Source organism: Notothenia rossii, assembly GCF_949606895.1.
Source record: "Notothenia rossii genome assembly, chromosome: 2".
Lineage (NCBI taxonomy): Eukaryota > Metazoa > Chordata > Actinopteri > Perciformes > Nototheniidae > Notothenia > Notothenia rossii.
The window spans coordinates 13,511,976-13,529,863 of record NC_136904.1 but is presented as its reverse complement, the minus strand read 5'-3'; the positions used below and the strand labels follow the sequence as shown (position 1 = coordinate 13,529,863).

Here is a 17,888-nt window from a genome sequence, read left to right as displayed (position 1 = left end):
TGTCAAAGCCACATCTCTGTCTAGACGCACTCAGAGGCTGTCAGGCACAGACAAATGATTTCTTTATTGTTTATATTTTTTGACAGACCTGAGTTCCATGTCGGAGCAGAAGAAACAGGGTCTGTCTCAGCTGGCTTCCATGTTAGAGCTGTACCTTCAACAGGAGGTATCTGACCTGGAAGTGACTTCAGCTCTTCCTCCTTCCTGCCAAGAACCCTTAAGCCTCATTGCAAAGGTAGGAGTTTTTAACCATTAACTGTTTATAAGAATTGGCCAATCACTGTGACCATATTTTGACATAAGGGCAGAGGTTGGGGGACGGAGCGGGGCCCGGTGAGACCAGCTCTCGTTAGCTGGTATTGCTAGCATAAAACAGGCTTGTTTGAAGTGAACTTACCGCTAAGATTGTTTTAAAGAACAATAAATGCTGAACAATGCTGTCATAGAGGCTGTGATATTGTCTTAGTGGTAGTGACACCGTTGTAGTGAATCGTCAATGACAATGTAGCCTTGCTGTAAAGCATATCCTGCTTTCTCGTCTATATCCTGCTTCTATAGCTTTGTGAAGCACCTTGAGATGACGTTGTCTTTAAAGTGTGCTATATAAATCAAATGTATTATTATTATTATTTTACTCTAAAGGGGAATATAATCTACAAAATGAATCATGATGTAATGAACGGAGCCTTTAATCTAGCAGTTGAGGCCATCAGAAAATGGTCTATCTATTTAAAAAGACAAGTAAAATGTAGGCTTGTTTTATCATAGACTTCTATAGAACCTGACTTTTTGCAACCAGTGGATTTGCCGTTAGAAAGAATGAAGTTTAAAAGGCACTTGCGTATTTGTTTCACTTTCAGACCTGGAGGTTGCATTATACATATAAATATATATGTATACGTTTGTTTTTGAATATAGTTTGTAGACACATACACACCTTGGCTGTACACACATGTTTACCCTTGCACAAAAAGGACAGACACAAGCAACAGTTTATTGCTTCTAGCATCCCCTGCTGCGTTTCGATGGACCCCAACACATGTCTATGATCTCCCCAGCATCTGTGATTATGTCCGTGTGTGTGTGTGTATTCCCAGAACAACCTCAAGTCTTATTTTTTTGTTAAAACTCACCAGCTGCCTTCAGTAGACTTTACACCGCAAATCATTATGTATGCAAGGATGTGTTTGCCTGGATTTCACTCTAGCTCTGTCATCTGTTAGATGTCTGACTCCTCTCTGAGATGTTATAGCTCTGAGGTGTTTCCAACAAAAGTGTGTGTGGGCATTGTTTCCCATCACAATGATTTTATTAGTATATTTTAATACTAATTGGAAGCAGTCAGGCGGCTGAGCTAATGGTGTTTCAATAAAACATGAATGTTGCTAATACGCTTAACTCACCGATAAACTTCCTGACATTGATGTTCTCACTCAGATCTGCTTAGGTCATCTAATGATTTTTTTATATCCAAAACAGGATTTGCATTTGACTTTGATGTCAGTGCTTAGTTTTGAACTTTAAACAAAGATAGTTTAACAAAAAACTATTGTTAAACTCCACCTTTGATAAGGTTTTTGGGTTGAAAATGTCTTTCAGTTAGTCAGTCCACACTAAATTATCTCAATAAATTGGATGTTTTGGATATATTTCGTTCATGTCTACCACAGGTTTAAGGTTTTATATCATTGGTGATGCTCAGATATGTAAAAGGAATTCCCTGTCAGCCATATGTGATAAACATCAGTGTGTTAACATGGCAAGTTTGGAAAGCCACTGACAGACTAAACACGAGACTTTTACATGACCAATGTTTTCCCAGGTCCACTGAGGATAAACCACTTCCTTTGACACCAATGAGCTATACAGTGAACATCACATACAGGGAACATCACTGGCGTTGCAGCGGACTCTGAGTCTTGTATTTGACTTTAATTTATGTGACAGGAGAATTTCAGCAGCGCATGAACTGGAGAATTTCATTTCTCAAAACCAACACACATACTGTGTTTGTCTCCATGATTTTGCATAATGCATTAGGTTTTATGGAGGTTAAGTGAGAAAGTTAGAGAGAGAGAGAGAGAGAGAGAGAGTGTAATATCTCTCTCTCTCTCTCTGTCTGTGTGTGTGTGTGTGTGTGTGTGTGTGTGTGTGTGTGTGTGTGTGTGTGTGTGTGTGTGTGTGTGTGTGTGTGTGTGTGTGTGTGTGTGTGTGTGTGTGTGTGTGTGTGTGTGTGTGTGTGTGTGTGTGTGTGTGTGTGTGTGTGTGTGTGTGTGTGTGTGTGTGTGTGTGTGTGTGTGTGTGTCCAGGGCCATTTGGGGCATTACTCCTATATGAAGGAGAGGGGAACAGAGAGAGATGACGGAGGGAGAAAAGAGGAGGTAGTCACACAGAGAGATTACAAAGGAGCAGGAACTTGGTTGTAAATAACTTTCACTGCATTTAGAAATGGGCTGTACAAATAATATATAATAATAACCCAAAAATAACTCAACACAACATTTATGAAAAGATAATTGCTGAGTTTAGTGTAAAAATGTAAAAATCTGGCAAACCATGTACATTTCACGCCATAACAGTCTTGTATTAATACTGAAAACCTGTTTTTTTGGAGTGTGCTTACGATTTCAGCTCTTTATGAGAGAAGGTGCTGTCATTTCACATCTTAAAAAAAGCGCACCTTAGTAGTACATAGGGCTTTCAAACATTATATGATGCAGGGGTATTATACAACACATTTTGAGATAGTGGGGTATAGATGGGGTGTGTAGTAACTTTACTCGTTAACAAAAAGAAGTGACATAATAAAACCGTAATCACAGGTTCCTGATATAAAGAACAAAGAACAATCACACACACAGACACACACCAACCACACACTCACACCAACCACACACTCACACTATAAGCAAAGTAGTTTATTAAGATTACCGCGGATGCCTAGGATCAATATCCTCCACTTTACTTGAGCCAAACTGTCTCGGACGAGTAAGAGTAAGTAAGAAGTAAGTGAGAACCCAAAACCATTTACACAGGCTCAAATGCATGTACCTAATTATTTCCTGCCCATGCAACATCCAAACAATCCCTTGCCTTCCATAACAAGTGTAAAGAAAGACACAACCACAGAACCAGTGTGACAGGAGTTCTTTGCCAATATCCAGAGTGGTATTTAACAGCCTGCCAATAGGGGGCACTGTGATTGCACGGATAGCAGGGAGGAGGAGTCCTTTATGTTGGTTTCATCCCTTTCTTCAACCTCTTGGCTGTGTTCTCTGTTTCTGCAGAAGTGTTTTAATGTTTTCTGCGTCCCTCCTCTGCTTTAACTGTCCATGTATCTCTCTGTCCTTGTCCTTGTGTTTCTCTGTCTGTCCTCACATCTCTTTCCACGTCTCTCTCTCTCTACACATGCAGCCCCTTCTCTTCTTCCCTCTTTCTTATTCCCCCTATCTCTCCTCCTCCCCTTATGCTCTCTCTTTAATGTCTCCAGTATAGTACAAATGAGGAGTTTATTATTGTGTACTTGGAATGTTTAGTATGCTTAACAAAGTAGGTCATTATTGTGTGTGTGTGTGTGTGTGTGTGTGTGTGTGTGTGTGTTGGAGGTCTATTCTTCTACGTTTGGAAAGTGTTTTGTTCTATATAAAACATCCTTTATCTTAATAGCTACTCTCTCCACAGCACACTAATAGTCGTTACACAAACACATACAAGCATGCACACAGACACACACAATGAAGTAATGCCACATCATTACTGCCCATAATATACCCTAGGGAAGGGGTGTGTGTGTGTGTGTGTGTGTGTGTGTGTGTGTGTGTGTGTGTGTGTGTGTGTGTGTGTGTGTGTGTGTGTGTGTGTGTGTGTGTGTGTGTGTGTGTGTGTGTGTGTGTGTGTGTGTGTGTGTGTGTGTGTGTGTGTGTGTGTGTGTGTGTGTGTGTGTGTGTGTGTGTGTGTGTGTGTGTGTGTGTGTGTGTGTGTGTGTGTGTGGCACTGCAGCTATGTGATGCAGATAGACTGCAGTGGGATGTATGTTTGCCAGTTGTGTGTCTTTGGATACTTCGTTGCTTCAGTGTGTATGTGTGTGTTGGTCAGGCTGCAGTGGTGCAATAAGCATTGACAGATGAGATCTGGCTGTGGCACGTTTTATTGCTTCCCTCAAGCAAATTCACCTCTTGGGTGTGTGTGTGTGTGTGTGTTTAAGCTAGCATGTTCGCTAGCATGTCTAATTACCTTCCTTGTAAATGTGTGTGTATTTATGTGTAATTTTATACATATCTGTGTGTGTTGGGGATGCACCATTGAGCAGCAAAAAAAGCTGATGCGTGTGTAAAAACATATAAATAAAATAAAAAGCTAGTATCGCATTACTGAGACATATTACAGTTGACGATTATGGTACCATGATAATCTAATGTGTTTTTGTGCACTTACAAGCCTGCCTGTGAGTGTGTGTATGTGTGTGGGAACTTATTGTTATGCTGCATCAGCCCTTGCTGCATTGAGACCATTACACACACACAGCCCTTCCACAACTGACATGTTACCCCATAACACACACACACACACACACACACACACACACACACACACACACACACACACACACACACACACACACACACACACACACACACACACACACACACACACACACACACACACACACACACACACACACACACACACACACACACACACACACACACACACACACACACACACACACACACACACACACACACACACACACACACACACACACTCTATAGACCTGCTCCTCTGTGTCTTGTTCTCGCTCTCTCAGCCTCAATTATTTCTGCCTGACTATCACTTCTCTTCTCTTCTTGATATTTCCTGAACTCATTTGCTCTTAGTTCAAGTCTTTTAAACTGTAGATTTTTAAATGTGTTGTATATAGTTTCAGCGAGACAAGGGCCAATGCCAGAATTATATATTTTTTTTAAAGAGTAACCAGTAGTATGTACTTAAAAATGCAGATATACGCTTTCATAAAATACCATCTGTGTAAAGCTCCTGCATATATTAATGTTTAGTATTCTCAGTGTGCAGAGTTGAGCGGGAGGTCTACTCTACAGTTGGACAAGATTAGTCGATAGATTATTAGTAGGTTGGAGCATGTAACAGAAATGGATTCCTCTAAAACAAAACCCAGAATCAGCTGCATCAGGAAACTGAAATACACGCCTGCTACAACATGCCTCAGCTGCAGAACATGCCCAACAAGATTTCTCCTCACTCGCAGAGAGATGTAAAAGATAAGTCTGTGATGATACCATACTCTCAGAATACTTTCAGTTCAGGAAAATGTAAAATCTATGATTCTGCACAATAACTTTTCTGTTGAGTTTGATCTCAGAAGGAAGTGCTGTCTTTGTCTCAGTTTTTCAGAGCCTGGCTTGAGTTCAAAAATGTAACTGTGCAAAAGTTTATGAATGGAAACCTTTTGAATTCCTAATTACTCCAACATGCCTGATATGCAAGAAAGGCTTAAAGAAAACATACGGGCTCCTCACTCCACAAACCATCAATTGTTGAAAATGCACCAATATTCAGCATAAAGTAAGTATCTACTCTCCACTACTTTATTGTGGAAGGAAAAAGTACAGATGTAACAACAAGTAGGTAGAAGAAGGGAGGGAAGAGAAGCTGGATAAGGGAGGGCAGAGAGAGAGATGTAAGCCTTTTTCAGACAATCATAGTACGCTTATGCAGATGTTACTATTAACTCCTTTTGTATGTTTGGATTCCAATAATCTTCCAAATCTAGGTTGAATTTATTTATTATATATTCACTACAAAATGCATCATAGCATCCCGTGGAAGAGGGACGACTATTAGCTACTACTCGGGTGCCATGTTTCCACTGCTGAAGCCGATCAAATGTATTTACAGGGTGTCCGCGGGGTCTTAAAAAGTATTAAAAGTTGATAAATCAATTTAGCGAAAATGAAGGCTATTAAAAAGTATTAAACGGCATTTTCCAAGGTGTTACATTTTGTAGCTTGTTTTCAATAAGTATATAAATGGTCCAAAGAGGTTGTATTCTACAGTCTGCCTGAATGTAATCATTGCGTAGGTGTGTAGTGTGATTCTGTGTAGTTTATTTATGGCATCCCGTTGGATTTTACGTCATCTGAACAGCACATTGCACGCTCACTGCTTGATAGCGTGCGAAGGCCCGTTTACGCCGGTTGTTAAACATCGTTATGAGGAAACGCAAGTTTGCGTCCAAATGGTTGGAAGATAAGGAGGAAGGATAATCAATATTGTATATAGCCAATGTGAGGTAAAGTATGTCGTCAATGTAACCGGTTAAAACTTGAAGTGTTGATGAGGTCTTAAAATGTATGGAAAGGGTCTTAAAAAAGGTCTTAAAAGGTATTTAATTTGACTTCAGATTTATAAAGCCCAATATCAGAAAAAAATCCATTTGTCTCAAGGGGCTTTTCAGATCATCACACATGAATGACAATGTAAAAAGCGAATTAAATTACAAGATAGAATGTAAAATACAAAATATAGGACCTGGTAGGATGTTTTAAGTAAGCCTGAAACCAACCCTAAATGCTTTGTTAAAAAGGAGGTCTTAAGCCGACTCTTAACCCGAATAGAAACTGGAAGCTGGTTCCAAAGAAGAGGAACTGATCAATACCTGGGAGTACTTTAAATTCATGATTCCTGGGAAGGAATGACAATTTAAACATTTTCCCTGAAGACAGGCGTTCAAGGGTTTTGTATCCAGTGGGACAGGGGATTCAAAAAGACACAGAGGGTAAGGAAAATAATAAAATCAGAAAATATAATAAGGGCAAAAACGGAGAAAAGGAATTGCAGTAAAAAGTGTAGAAGAATAGGGAAAAAGCAAAAACAGGGACCGAGTGGATGAAGGATTGGCACAGAGAGAACCTACTCTGCTCAATAAAAGGTTTGAAGTAGCTGTATTTATGGTTCTATGTGTGTATAAGGCTGAAAGTGAGGCTCTTGGGAACACACACACACACACACACACACACACACACACACACACACACACACACACACACACACACACAGAAACAAAGCAACTCCCTATGGAAAAGTATATTGTATTGTGTATTACCGATACCTATGTATAGAGATGATTTATTGCTGGGTACACACACACACACACACACACACACACACACACACACACACACACACACACACACACACACACACACACACACACACACGCACACAATACTTGATATAATGTGTGAGTATGGGGACAATACATTTACGCCCCTGCTGAAAACGATTTTGGCTTTAATTATACGAGCAAACATGATTGTGTGTGTGTATTCTGTATGTGTGTGTAGGTGTATTCTCAATGTGTGATTGTGTCTGTTGATTCTCATTTTGTAGTAGGTTGTTATCATTTTCTCTCTGTGTGTCGGCCTTGCCAACTTGTATAGTTCTGTGTGTAGGTGTAATTCTGTGTGTGTGCAGATGTGGGTTACTCTGTGTTTGTGAGTAGGAGTAATTTAGTCTCATGGCTTTCCTTTATATTTATTGGCCATCTGTTGAGCAGCTCAATATAATGCAGACACCGACAAACCATCTTACCTTAACAAATGGAAAAGTTATTACTCTCCAAAGTTGTTATGAGGGAAGTACATAATATGCAAAATACAACAAACTTTCTCTGAATAAATAACCTAGAAGTAAGCAACACATCAAGAAAAGTGGGAGAAAGGAAATGACAGGAGGAGCTTTTACACAACTGCAGGAGAGGAAATAATAACTAAAATATAAGAAGTCCAATGCGCTTAACGAGAGTACCAAAAATATAATGCATTTGCGTATTTCACCCTCCTACATTAGCATGTTCCTGTGTCGGGTGCATGTATGTTTGCCTGTCTGCTGTGTGTGAAATCATTACAATAATCCTTTTGTGTATGTGCTGGTATGTTAAGATTATCTCTCGACATTTCACTGGTCTGCCATTGTAGCTGGCAGTGCCATGGGCTCTGCCTAATTACCATAGGCTTTGGACACACACACACACACACACACACACACACACACACACACACACACACACACACACACACACACACACACACACACACACACACAGCTTAGCGTAATGACTTTGTGACTACATTCATGATGGACTTAGACAGTATAATAGGAAGAGAGAATAAAACCATTTGTTTAATTGACTTATATCGGCTGCATGTGTGTGGGCCCATGGGGAGAGGCGAAAAGGAGCAAGAGGAAAGAACGCTAGGAAATTATAGAAGTTAAAGAGAGGGGAACAGAAGGGTGAGGGGAAAAAACTGAAAGAGATGGAAACAATTAAGGGTTAATTGCCAGGGGGTTAAGGAGACAAGACAGGACATGTTGACATGAAGAGTTTAAATTAGGAGTGAAAAAATAAGAGAGGATGGAGAGGAGCCAAGAAAAGAGAAAACTGGGAAGCATTAGGACAGGGAAGTGGATATTGGAAGAAGGAAGGCTGAAATTAAAATAATTTAAAATACAAATCTGGATGTTGTCGTTTCATTCTGCAAAGTGATTTAAGCAGCAATATGTTGCAGGAGATAGCCGTGTGTGTGTTCTAATGCTGTGCTGTGTGTGTGCGTGTTGTGGGTGGGGTTGGCTTAATGAACAGCTTTTGGCTCCAGCTGCGACAAGCACTATCTCTCTCGTCTCCTTTATCCTCCCGCACACTTTTCTTTTCCTGCTCTCTCCTCTGTCGCTCCACCATTTACAGTAATTACTGTTCTTTGGTGGTTCAGAGGGATGCAAACAGGGAGAGGGGCTGATAACATACCAGAGTGTGTGAGTGTTGGTGTATTTTGTCTAATTTCCTGAATGTCCTCTGGGGGGATGTTCCTAAGCCAGGTTTATCTCACAAATTTGGGGTGAAACGGTCTGCACATGTCTTCCAACCTCGGATCATGAACCTTCTCCTGAGTCTTAGCGAGAGTCTGAAATTGCTTTGCTCTGAGATGAAAGGCTAAAATTGGCTTTGGTAGCAACAGTAGGATGATAATAGATTTACTATGACTCTATAGGAGATACTAACGGTGACTCTGGCTTCTTACTCATAAATTACATGGCCCATTATTTCAATTGTATAGATATTTAATCATAATTATGGAGTCTACCTTTTCTCATTAACTGCTAACAAGGTGCCCAAATAAAATAAAGAAATCCCATTAAGTAAAGGTTGAAATCTTCAGTTTAGACGTGTGGCTTGCATTGGTTGGTCACTCAGCCATCACATTAGCCATCGAGTTAGTCATTACTCAGCCCTGTGGGTTATCAGCTGCTGTCCCTCCATGATCCTTTTATCCAGCCTCTCACACAGGATTAATAAAGGGTGTTAAATGAAGGCTCAGGCTACCAGTGAATGAAGGACCATATTACCTGTTGCACTGCAAACGCTGATGTTTGAATATAGTGCTTTTTAGAGGTTAATTATGTCATTCACATTTGACATCTTGAATGTTAATGAGTAATTTAGGGCCAAAAAACAGTCCATTGCAGGAAGCGTACTTATCTCCTGTTGCCCAATCAGCTATCAAACATAACTTACAATATTCAAAGTCAAAGTCAAGTCAAAAGTCAGCTTTACAGTTTCAGTGCAGTAGTAGCGGAGATGGGCAGAAAAGTGTGTGTGTGTGTGTGTGTGTGTGTGTGTGTAAGTCCAGGACCATTTGGGGCATTACTCCTATATGAAGGAGAGATATACATTCAGTCATCCTCTGTTATTGTTTTTTTTTTAAAGCGTGAGAAACCCTTGCAAAATAAAAACATTTCTCTGTAGAAACACATTGCTATGATTTGAGCACCCTCATCAGGTGGAACGGTTCTGGATAAAACCCCCAGAGAGGGTACTATGTGAAACCATTCACAGATGGTTCTTCGTATAACAACTTTATGATGGTTTATGGCAGAGCCCTCTGAAATGGTTTTAAGTGAAACCTTAAGAGATGTCTCTTAATGAGTGTTATGCAAGATCAAACAGTATGGGGCATTTTTGAATATTTATATAACATTTCGAGTGGCACAACGCATGTACTCCCGATGGTCAGCCTGCCACCGATAGCAGCACTCGTTTGTTATTTTTCACAGCTTATGTTTTGGTGTTTGCTAAAATATTGTTTCCCACGGCCATTGTTGATTTAGCATCTGCTCAGACTTGCTATCTAATTTAGGATTGTATTATCAACCTAAATGTAGTCTTTTTAATCTGCTATAGTATGCATGTGGTCGTTTTACTGTATATCAAAGAGAGATTTTTTATTTCCCCTGTTTATATAATACCTAAATAATCACCAGGCTCTCGGTGTATGATGTATTCAACTGGGAAATGTTAACTGGAACAAAACAAACGGTGCAGTTTACTGTTGCAGAAATCCCTCAGGATGCCTAAGCAAAGAAACAACACAGAATTATTTTATTTGTCCATTTCACTATTCTGGTCTTTTCCTCTTATAAATGCAAGTGGTTTCAAATCCCAGAGCATTCCCAAACACATGGTATTGATTTGCTCTCAGCCTCTGCAACATGCCTCACACTGGACAGTTTAAGTGCTCGAGTTGTAAAGTGTCTCAACATATTTTCTCTCCATGACAGTAAGTTGGTTCATTTCCATAGTTTTTTGGTTCAAAAACAAAACAGTAGTGACATTACAACAACAATGATAGAAAAGGGAGCAAAATACCCAACGACAGTTTAGACAATTTTCTACTTCCATTTGTCTGTCAATTACGGACTTGTTTTATGTGAAAAGCTGATATTTATGAAAGTCACTCTATCTCTTGGCAATGATCCAAACTGTGAAAGTGTTTGGAATAAGGCAGGAAGAAAGTGGGCTGTTTAGTGTCAAGTAAACCAGGTCTGTGAAAAGTGCTTCAGATTCATTCTCAAATTATTATTCTGCCTGATTAGACAACTCAGAGGCTTTTATTAAATGCGGCAAACTAAATAAATAAAGAATCTTTCCCATGAAATGCGATCCTCCTGATAGAAAACAAACACTTCCACACATAACACCCATTTCCACTGAAATTTGTTTTGTTTTGTTTATTCTCACGACACATGTCACTAGACCATTTGTTTGTAATACATGCTGAAAGTCATAAGTAGCACCTTCAATTCTAAGAGTGTAGTAGTTATATTTCACTGCACCGTGTCGGCATATACAGAACACATATGTTCAGTGTGTACACTCATTAGTTTAATAGGAAGGAACAAAATAGAACCTGTTATGCTAAACAACTATGCTGAACAGACACTTCATAGCTTAAAATGTCTCCTCATATTAGCCGAATGCGATGTCTCAAATGTCCTTGACGAATGCAAGTCGCAGTAATGTGATTCTTTATTGAGAGAAATGAGTTTTAATACACAGGATCAGGTGGCTGTTGGCCTCGGTGCCTCAATGAGTTAAAGTGAAGGTTCAAGTATGTCCTCCGTCACACACACACATCTCTCCTGTGCTCCTGTCTGTCTCTGCGGGTCATTACGTAAAGCCTCCACCAATGCTGCCTTTTGAAACAAAGACTCTGAAAGCTCTAAAGTATCCAGCTCTAGAATACTTAAGCACCAATCCCCTTATTTCCATCCTGAATATAAATGGCTTCTCTCTGGGTTCCTTCCCTTGTTCTCCCTCTCATCTGTCTCTCGTGTCTTCTCTTCTGTCTCCTCTTCCCAAACCACAGCCAAACACCCTCAGTTCTATTCAGGGACAGAGAGACACACCTCGCCAACTTTCAAGTCGTCTGTGCTCCTTTTCATTTTAGTTGTTGCCACTGCTGGAAGTTCACATTGTCATACAACACTTAGAAACCCCAAAAGCCTTTTTGCTGCACCTCATTATGAGGAGGATTATTATTTTTAGAGTTAGGGACCAGCAAATAAACGTGTGGCTGCTTGTGTTTACGTAAGTGAGTTATTGTCCCGCTGTGGCTGAAGGGATGAGAGTCAGTTGCATTTTGTGGTTGTGGTTTTGGCTTTCTCCTTCTTAATGGGCATTCATGCTGTGCTTTCTTTCGTTAAACATCATCAGCTCATCCCCAATGAGACTGTGTGAGGGAGGCTGCAGCACACACACACACACACACACACACACACACACACACACACACACACACACACACACACACACACACACACACACACACACACACACACACACACACACACACACACACACACACACACACACACACACACACACACACACACACACACACACACACACACACACACACACACACACACACACACACACACACACACACACACACACACACACACACACACACAGTGTCTCCATTGTATAATTTCCTTGCCTCCTGTAGAGACCCTAAAACAAGGATTAGTTTTAGAAAACTATGACCGAAAAACTAATGAGCAAACCATGAGCCAATCTGTAGCCATATTTTTAAAGATAACAAGACTTCACTTAAAAGCCCTTTGTGTAAGCCATGTACATAATACACTGAATAATCTACTACCACAGTTTGATTACATTTCTTTGAACACATTTTTTTACATTCTTGGGAAAATAGACTTATAAGCTTCTAGCAGAGAGTTGGATTAGATAAGTGATACTATTTTTGTAGTAAAAGCTAAAACTAACAGCTGGTTAGCTTAGCTCACCATGTGTACTCTGGTCAAAGTAACCCCTTCATTCACAGAATAAGGGCGGGCAAATGTGACAGACATACTGCTGTTCTCCAATACTCCTGTATCGTTCCCCAAAACTTGCTCTTATTCAAAACCATTGAATAAGAGCAGTAACAAAAATAAAAGCTGACCTGGGAAAAAAAAGGATGAAGCAACTAAACCGTAAAACCATAAGATGTTGTTTATTTTCATTAAAATTAACTTATCAGAGACATTAATTCAGCCTCTATGTGGAATCTGCTCACATCAGCAGTTTGTTGTGTGTCATCCTTACTGCTCAATATTCTGTCTGCCTCTTCTCCTATCCTTGTGCTGAAATGCTGCAGAAGATACTGTGATATTTAATGAATACTCAAAAGGAACGTGTATCTACTGCTGTACTTATGCTAGCAGATTTAGTACAAGTCATTTTTCAAAGAGATATCATTCTAGTTTTCTGTTTGAAACTACTAGCTCTCATGAGATTTAACTACTCACTTGTGTAAAGACTTGAATATAATTGAGTTGAATGTAATCATATGGTTGGTGAAACAATGAGTTATGTACTTATTTAGCAAGAGCAATATACTCCATATTATGTGGATTACATCATGTTTCAGTCATTTTGGAATATTGATCGGTAAATCAATACAAACTATTAAAAGAGTTGTCCGGTGAATTATTATGTGCATTTTTCATTCATATGTACACACATTGCAGTATTGTAGTAGTGTTGTGTGTGCGTATAGCTCTACAACAAGACTAAGATGAAGGTTAAACATCTATACTTCTCAACTTGGCTCATCTCCCATTGGCTGGTTGCCAGTGTTACCATGGAGATTAACAGTGACTTTACTATCACGCTTTATTCAGGTTAAACAAATGTATACACACTAATTAGTTCATTATTCTCTTGCGGATGGTTTTTGAAGTGACAGGCTGCGGGATATTTAATGTCTTTGCATCTTAATGAACTTTTATACTTACTAATTCTTTATTTAAGAGGGGGTTGTTTTACCAGCAGATATTTGATCATTTGGGCCTTTTGACAGGTAGAACATTTATTGTTTTGCATGTGCTCCCCTTATTTAAACAATTATTTCTTGGCTGTTACCAATTCCTTTTGTAGGTTATGTCCTTAAAGAGGACAATTTATGCTCATGTTCAGGTACATATTTGTATTTAGTGCCTCTACTGTGACATGTTTCCATGCTTTAATGTTCAAAAAGCTCTTTATTTTTCTCATCCTGCCTGTGCTGCAGCACCTCTTTTCACCCTCTGTCTGAAACCAGAGCTCAATCTGCTCTGATTGGTCAGCGGGCCGGCTCTGTTGCGATTGGTAAACCAGTGATACTGTAGATGTCCCGCCCCTTAGCCTATCACGAGCAATGTGTTGGAGCGCTAGCGGGACATACAGCGATGTCACTATGTTACTGAAGTTAACAAAGGAGTCCAATGGAGGCGTTTCAGGCAGGGGGTGAATGAGTTGCAGAGAAAGTCCCTCTGGAGGGAACACAGAGATTGTAGCTTTTGCAGACCATTACATGCATAACAACAGGAAAGTGAAAATCATAAAGCACAATAGGGCCTCTGTAAGATCTGCTGGGTCAGGACTGGATCTGTGGTCAACATACACCAATATTTTTAGGATAGGGTTCTTAAAATGTGAGCATGTAATAAAACAAGACACTGAGTAATGTTTCTCGTTTCTCAAGGTTTATTGGTCTATAGCTCCCACACCTCAGCCAAGTCTTACACTGGGAGGGCTATGTTTTATTCCTCTATTTTAAAGGGCACCTCTATAACCACTAACCTAAATTGCAACCACAACGCTGGGACTTACCTGTGTGTCTGTGTGTGTGTTGGTGGGAGATAGGGTTTTGGTATTGATTGAATCTGGCAGGTTTGTCCTGTCAGTATTTTATGTTGCCCAAAGCAAACTGGATAAGAAAGGAGAAGAGACATTTACTGTAGAGAGAAGGAAAGGAGAGGAGGAAAGGGTTTGAACGGTTCCTGGGCACACATGATAACAATGATTGGTAAATATAATTAATGAACTCCTGGTTGATGTCTCTAAAGTGAGTCCACTTAAGAGAGGTTTGTATTCTCTTCTGCTTTCATTAATTCTACATTCCACCTCACTTAAAAGGATCATAGCGATTGAACATTCGCTGTATTTCACCTCTTACTTAGTTAGGGAGAGCAAAGGGGGATTTAGGATTTAATGAGCCCCTTCCTGGAAACACCCCCAGGTGGAGTCGAAGAGAGACTAAAATAGTAGGAGGGAAAGATGACAGAAGGAGGAAGGACAAACACACAAACACTCACGTCCCAGCGGGCCGGTATATCTAACAGAGTGTAATTACAATGGGGAGCTCCTTTAATTGACTCCTACTGCGAACCCCCTGTGTGTGTGTGTGTGTGTGTGTGTGTGTGTGTGTGTGTGTGTGTGTGTGTGTGTGTGTGTGTGTGTGTGTGTGTGTGTGTGTGTGTGTGTGTGTGTGTGTGTGTGTGTGTGTGTGTGTGTGTGTGTGTGTGTGTGTGTGTGTGTGTGTGTGTGTGTGTGTGTGTGTGTGTGTGTGTGTGTGTGTGTGTTTAAAAGAGGTAAATGCTTTAATAAACAACTTCAGGTTTATTGATATGAGAATATATTTTGTGAAGTTATTATTTTATACAGCTCTCCTATCCTTAAAGGTATTTTATGTTGGCTCTATTTTCAAACTGTATTTAAATTATAATCGCAAAGTCTGGTTGTGTATTTGGACGTTTTCACTCTGTCATCTGACTCGATGTGCGATTTAGTCAAAACGTACCTTGATTGTGTCTGCAAGGGTCCCGTGATAAAGTTCTGATATTCATATGCAGTGTCTGCGCCTATTTTGGATTATATTCAACCGTTAACAATGTTGTAATGCTTTTTAAGCTCGTTAACTGTTATTCTAGTCTGTGGTATGTCAAGGCAAGGCAAGTTTATTTATATAGCACCTTTCAACACAAGGCAATTCAAGGTGCTTTAAAAAAATGAAAGACATTCAGACAGAGGCATTTAAAAACAGTCATTAAAAAGAAAAGATAATAAAAGAAACATTAAAATAAAAAGCACATGAATAAAAAGTTACAGTGCAGTTTAAGATATGAATAGTTCACACATAAGTTAACATGAGCTGTGTACGCTTGTATGGCACATGCGTCCGGAGCAGCATACACAGAGAAAACCAGCCAGGACAGAGTCCCCAGACACTGATTCCCTGGGGTTACTAGCCCCAAATGTTCATTAACCAAAAACGAAACACAACCGCTCAGTTTCAATTAAAAGCAGCGGCAAAAAGAAAAGAAAAGTCTTCAGCTACTTAAATCTTTCTTAATCAAAGGACATTGAAGAAATGTTCTTGTTTATATTGGTTTGTTTGTTTTGCCTTTACTGTGACATGTTTACATGCTTTAATGTTCAAAAAGTGCTTTTTTTTCTCATACTGCCTGTACTGTACCATACTTTTCACCGTCTGTCTGACACCAGAGCTCAGTCTGCTCTGATTGGTTAGCTGGCCGTCTCTGTTGTGATTGGTCAACTGCTTAGAGTTTTCCTGCCCCTTAGCTCATTACGTGCACTGTGCGTTATGTTACAGAAGAAAACAATGGAGCACAATGGAGGCGATTTGAGCCTTTGCTTTGTGTACAGCAAACAAAGTGAAAACCCAAAAAGCATACTAGGGCCTCTTTAAAAGGCCAACAGTTTTACATATTTATGCAAATGTAGATAAATGTAAGAGCAGACAGAGCCATTATAGAATAACTGACGGCAAAATGACCATTTGTACGAGCCACAAATATGTAAAAAACTAGCACACCAACACCTTCCTTGAAAAATTAAATGATAAATAATGACAGGTCTTTATAATGTTATGACACCATTTGTTATGGTGTATATAATGATCATGTGAAGGATGTGCTCTGATGCACAAGTCCTCACCTTGTGATTAAAGAAGGTGGTGAGTTGATAAATTGTAAGCCCTACAGACAAGGTGTGTGTGTGTGTGTGTGTGTGTGTGTGTGTGTGTGTGTGTGTGTGTGTGTGTGTGTGTGTGTGTGTGTGTGTGTGTGTGTGTGTGTGTGTGTGTGTGTGTGTGTGTGTGTGTGTGTGTGTGTGTGTGTGTGTGTGTGTGTGTGTGTGTGTGTGTGTGTGTGTGTGTGTGTGTGTGTGTGTGTGTGTGTGTGTGTGTGTGTGTGTGTGTGTGTGTGTGTGTGTGTGTGTGTGTGTGTGTGTGTGTGTGTGTGTGTGTGTGTGTGTGTGTGTGTGTGTGTGTGTGTGTGCGCGCCGCGCGCGCTCACGTGAGTTGTATCGAAGCGTTTGTTGAGAGTATTCGGGTGCATTCATCAGTCGTGTAAATATCATTAGCTTCAGGCTACGTGTAACGTCCAATTTTAACACACGGCCAAGATGTCTCATAATGACGTACTGATATTGACTGACTGCTCTGAGAGAGGGAGAACAACATGAAAGATGGAGACAAAGGGGTTTTATATACCGTACTTCATACAGTGTGCTCCATTTATACAAGACACACACACACACACTCTGTCCTTGTAAGTCAAGGACACCTCCTAGTTTCACAGGTGAGGGAACACAGACTATTTCTGCCAGGGATGAGAAAGACAAGCAGGGTAAAGAGGAAGAGGACAAGAAGATGAAGATGGGGATGAGGATGGTAGATGAAAGAAGCGAGTTAAAGAAGGAGGGAAACGGAGGAAAAATGACTTATTAAAATCATTCATTCCCCAATGGGCCAATCACACACAACTATGCCGACTATTGTTGAGCTTAAATGAGCGTCCTACTTTCCGCTGTAACAGATGGGCTAACAAGCAGACTAACCCCTGCTTGGGCCAATCAGGGCCCTTCTGAACACGCCAGGGTGCAGCGGGGAGATGCATCAATCCCCAGATTCTGTCAAATCAGTGTCAAAGATTTTGCAGACAAAAAAGAGATCCTTCCTTATTACTGATAGAAATATGGTGTTGAAATGTCTGTAACTCTGGACTTCATTAAAACCTAAACCTGCGATTTAAAATTCCCTAAACGACAGTATAAAACCGCGCGACCCCCCTCTCTATGTCAGTGGGTGGGTTTTTCCTTTTTCATCCCAGTTAGCTGACACTTCAGATATTACATGTTTTTGATCTGTGATTCCACATCACAATCTCTGCTCACCACACCC

The 17,888-nt window shown here is 40.2% G+C and overlaps 1 protein-coding gene across 1 annotated transcript in view; it reads left to right on the top strand.

Moving 5' to 3' along the window:
* smyd3 (SET and MYND domain containing 3) overlaps positions 1-17,888 on the top strand; it is a 70,145-nt gene that overhangs the window by 22,602 nt on the left and 29,655 nt on the right. The window contains exon 5 of the mRNA XM_079666506.1: positions 87-235. Within this exon, the coding sequence (XP_079522632.1) occupies positions 87-235 (149 nt within the window). The remainder of the gene's footprint in view (positions 1-86; positions 236-17,888) is intronic.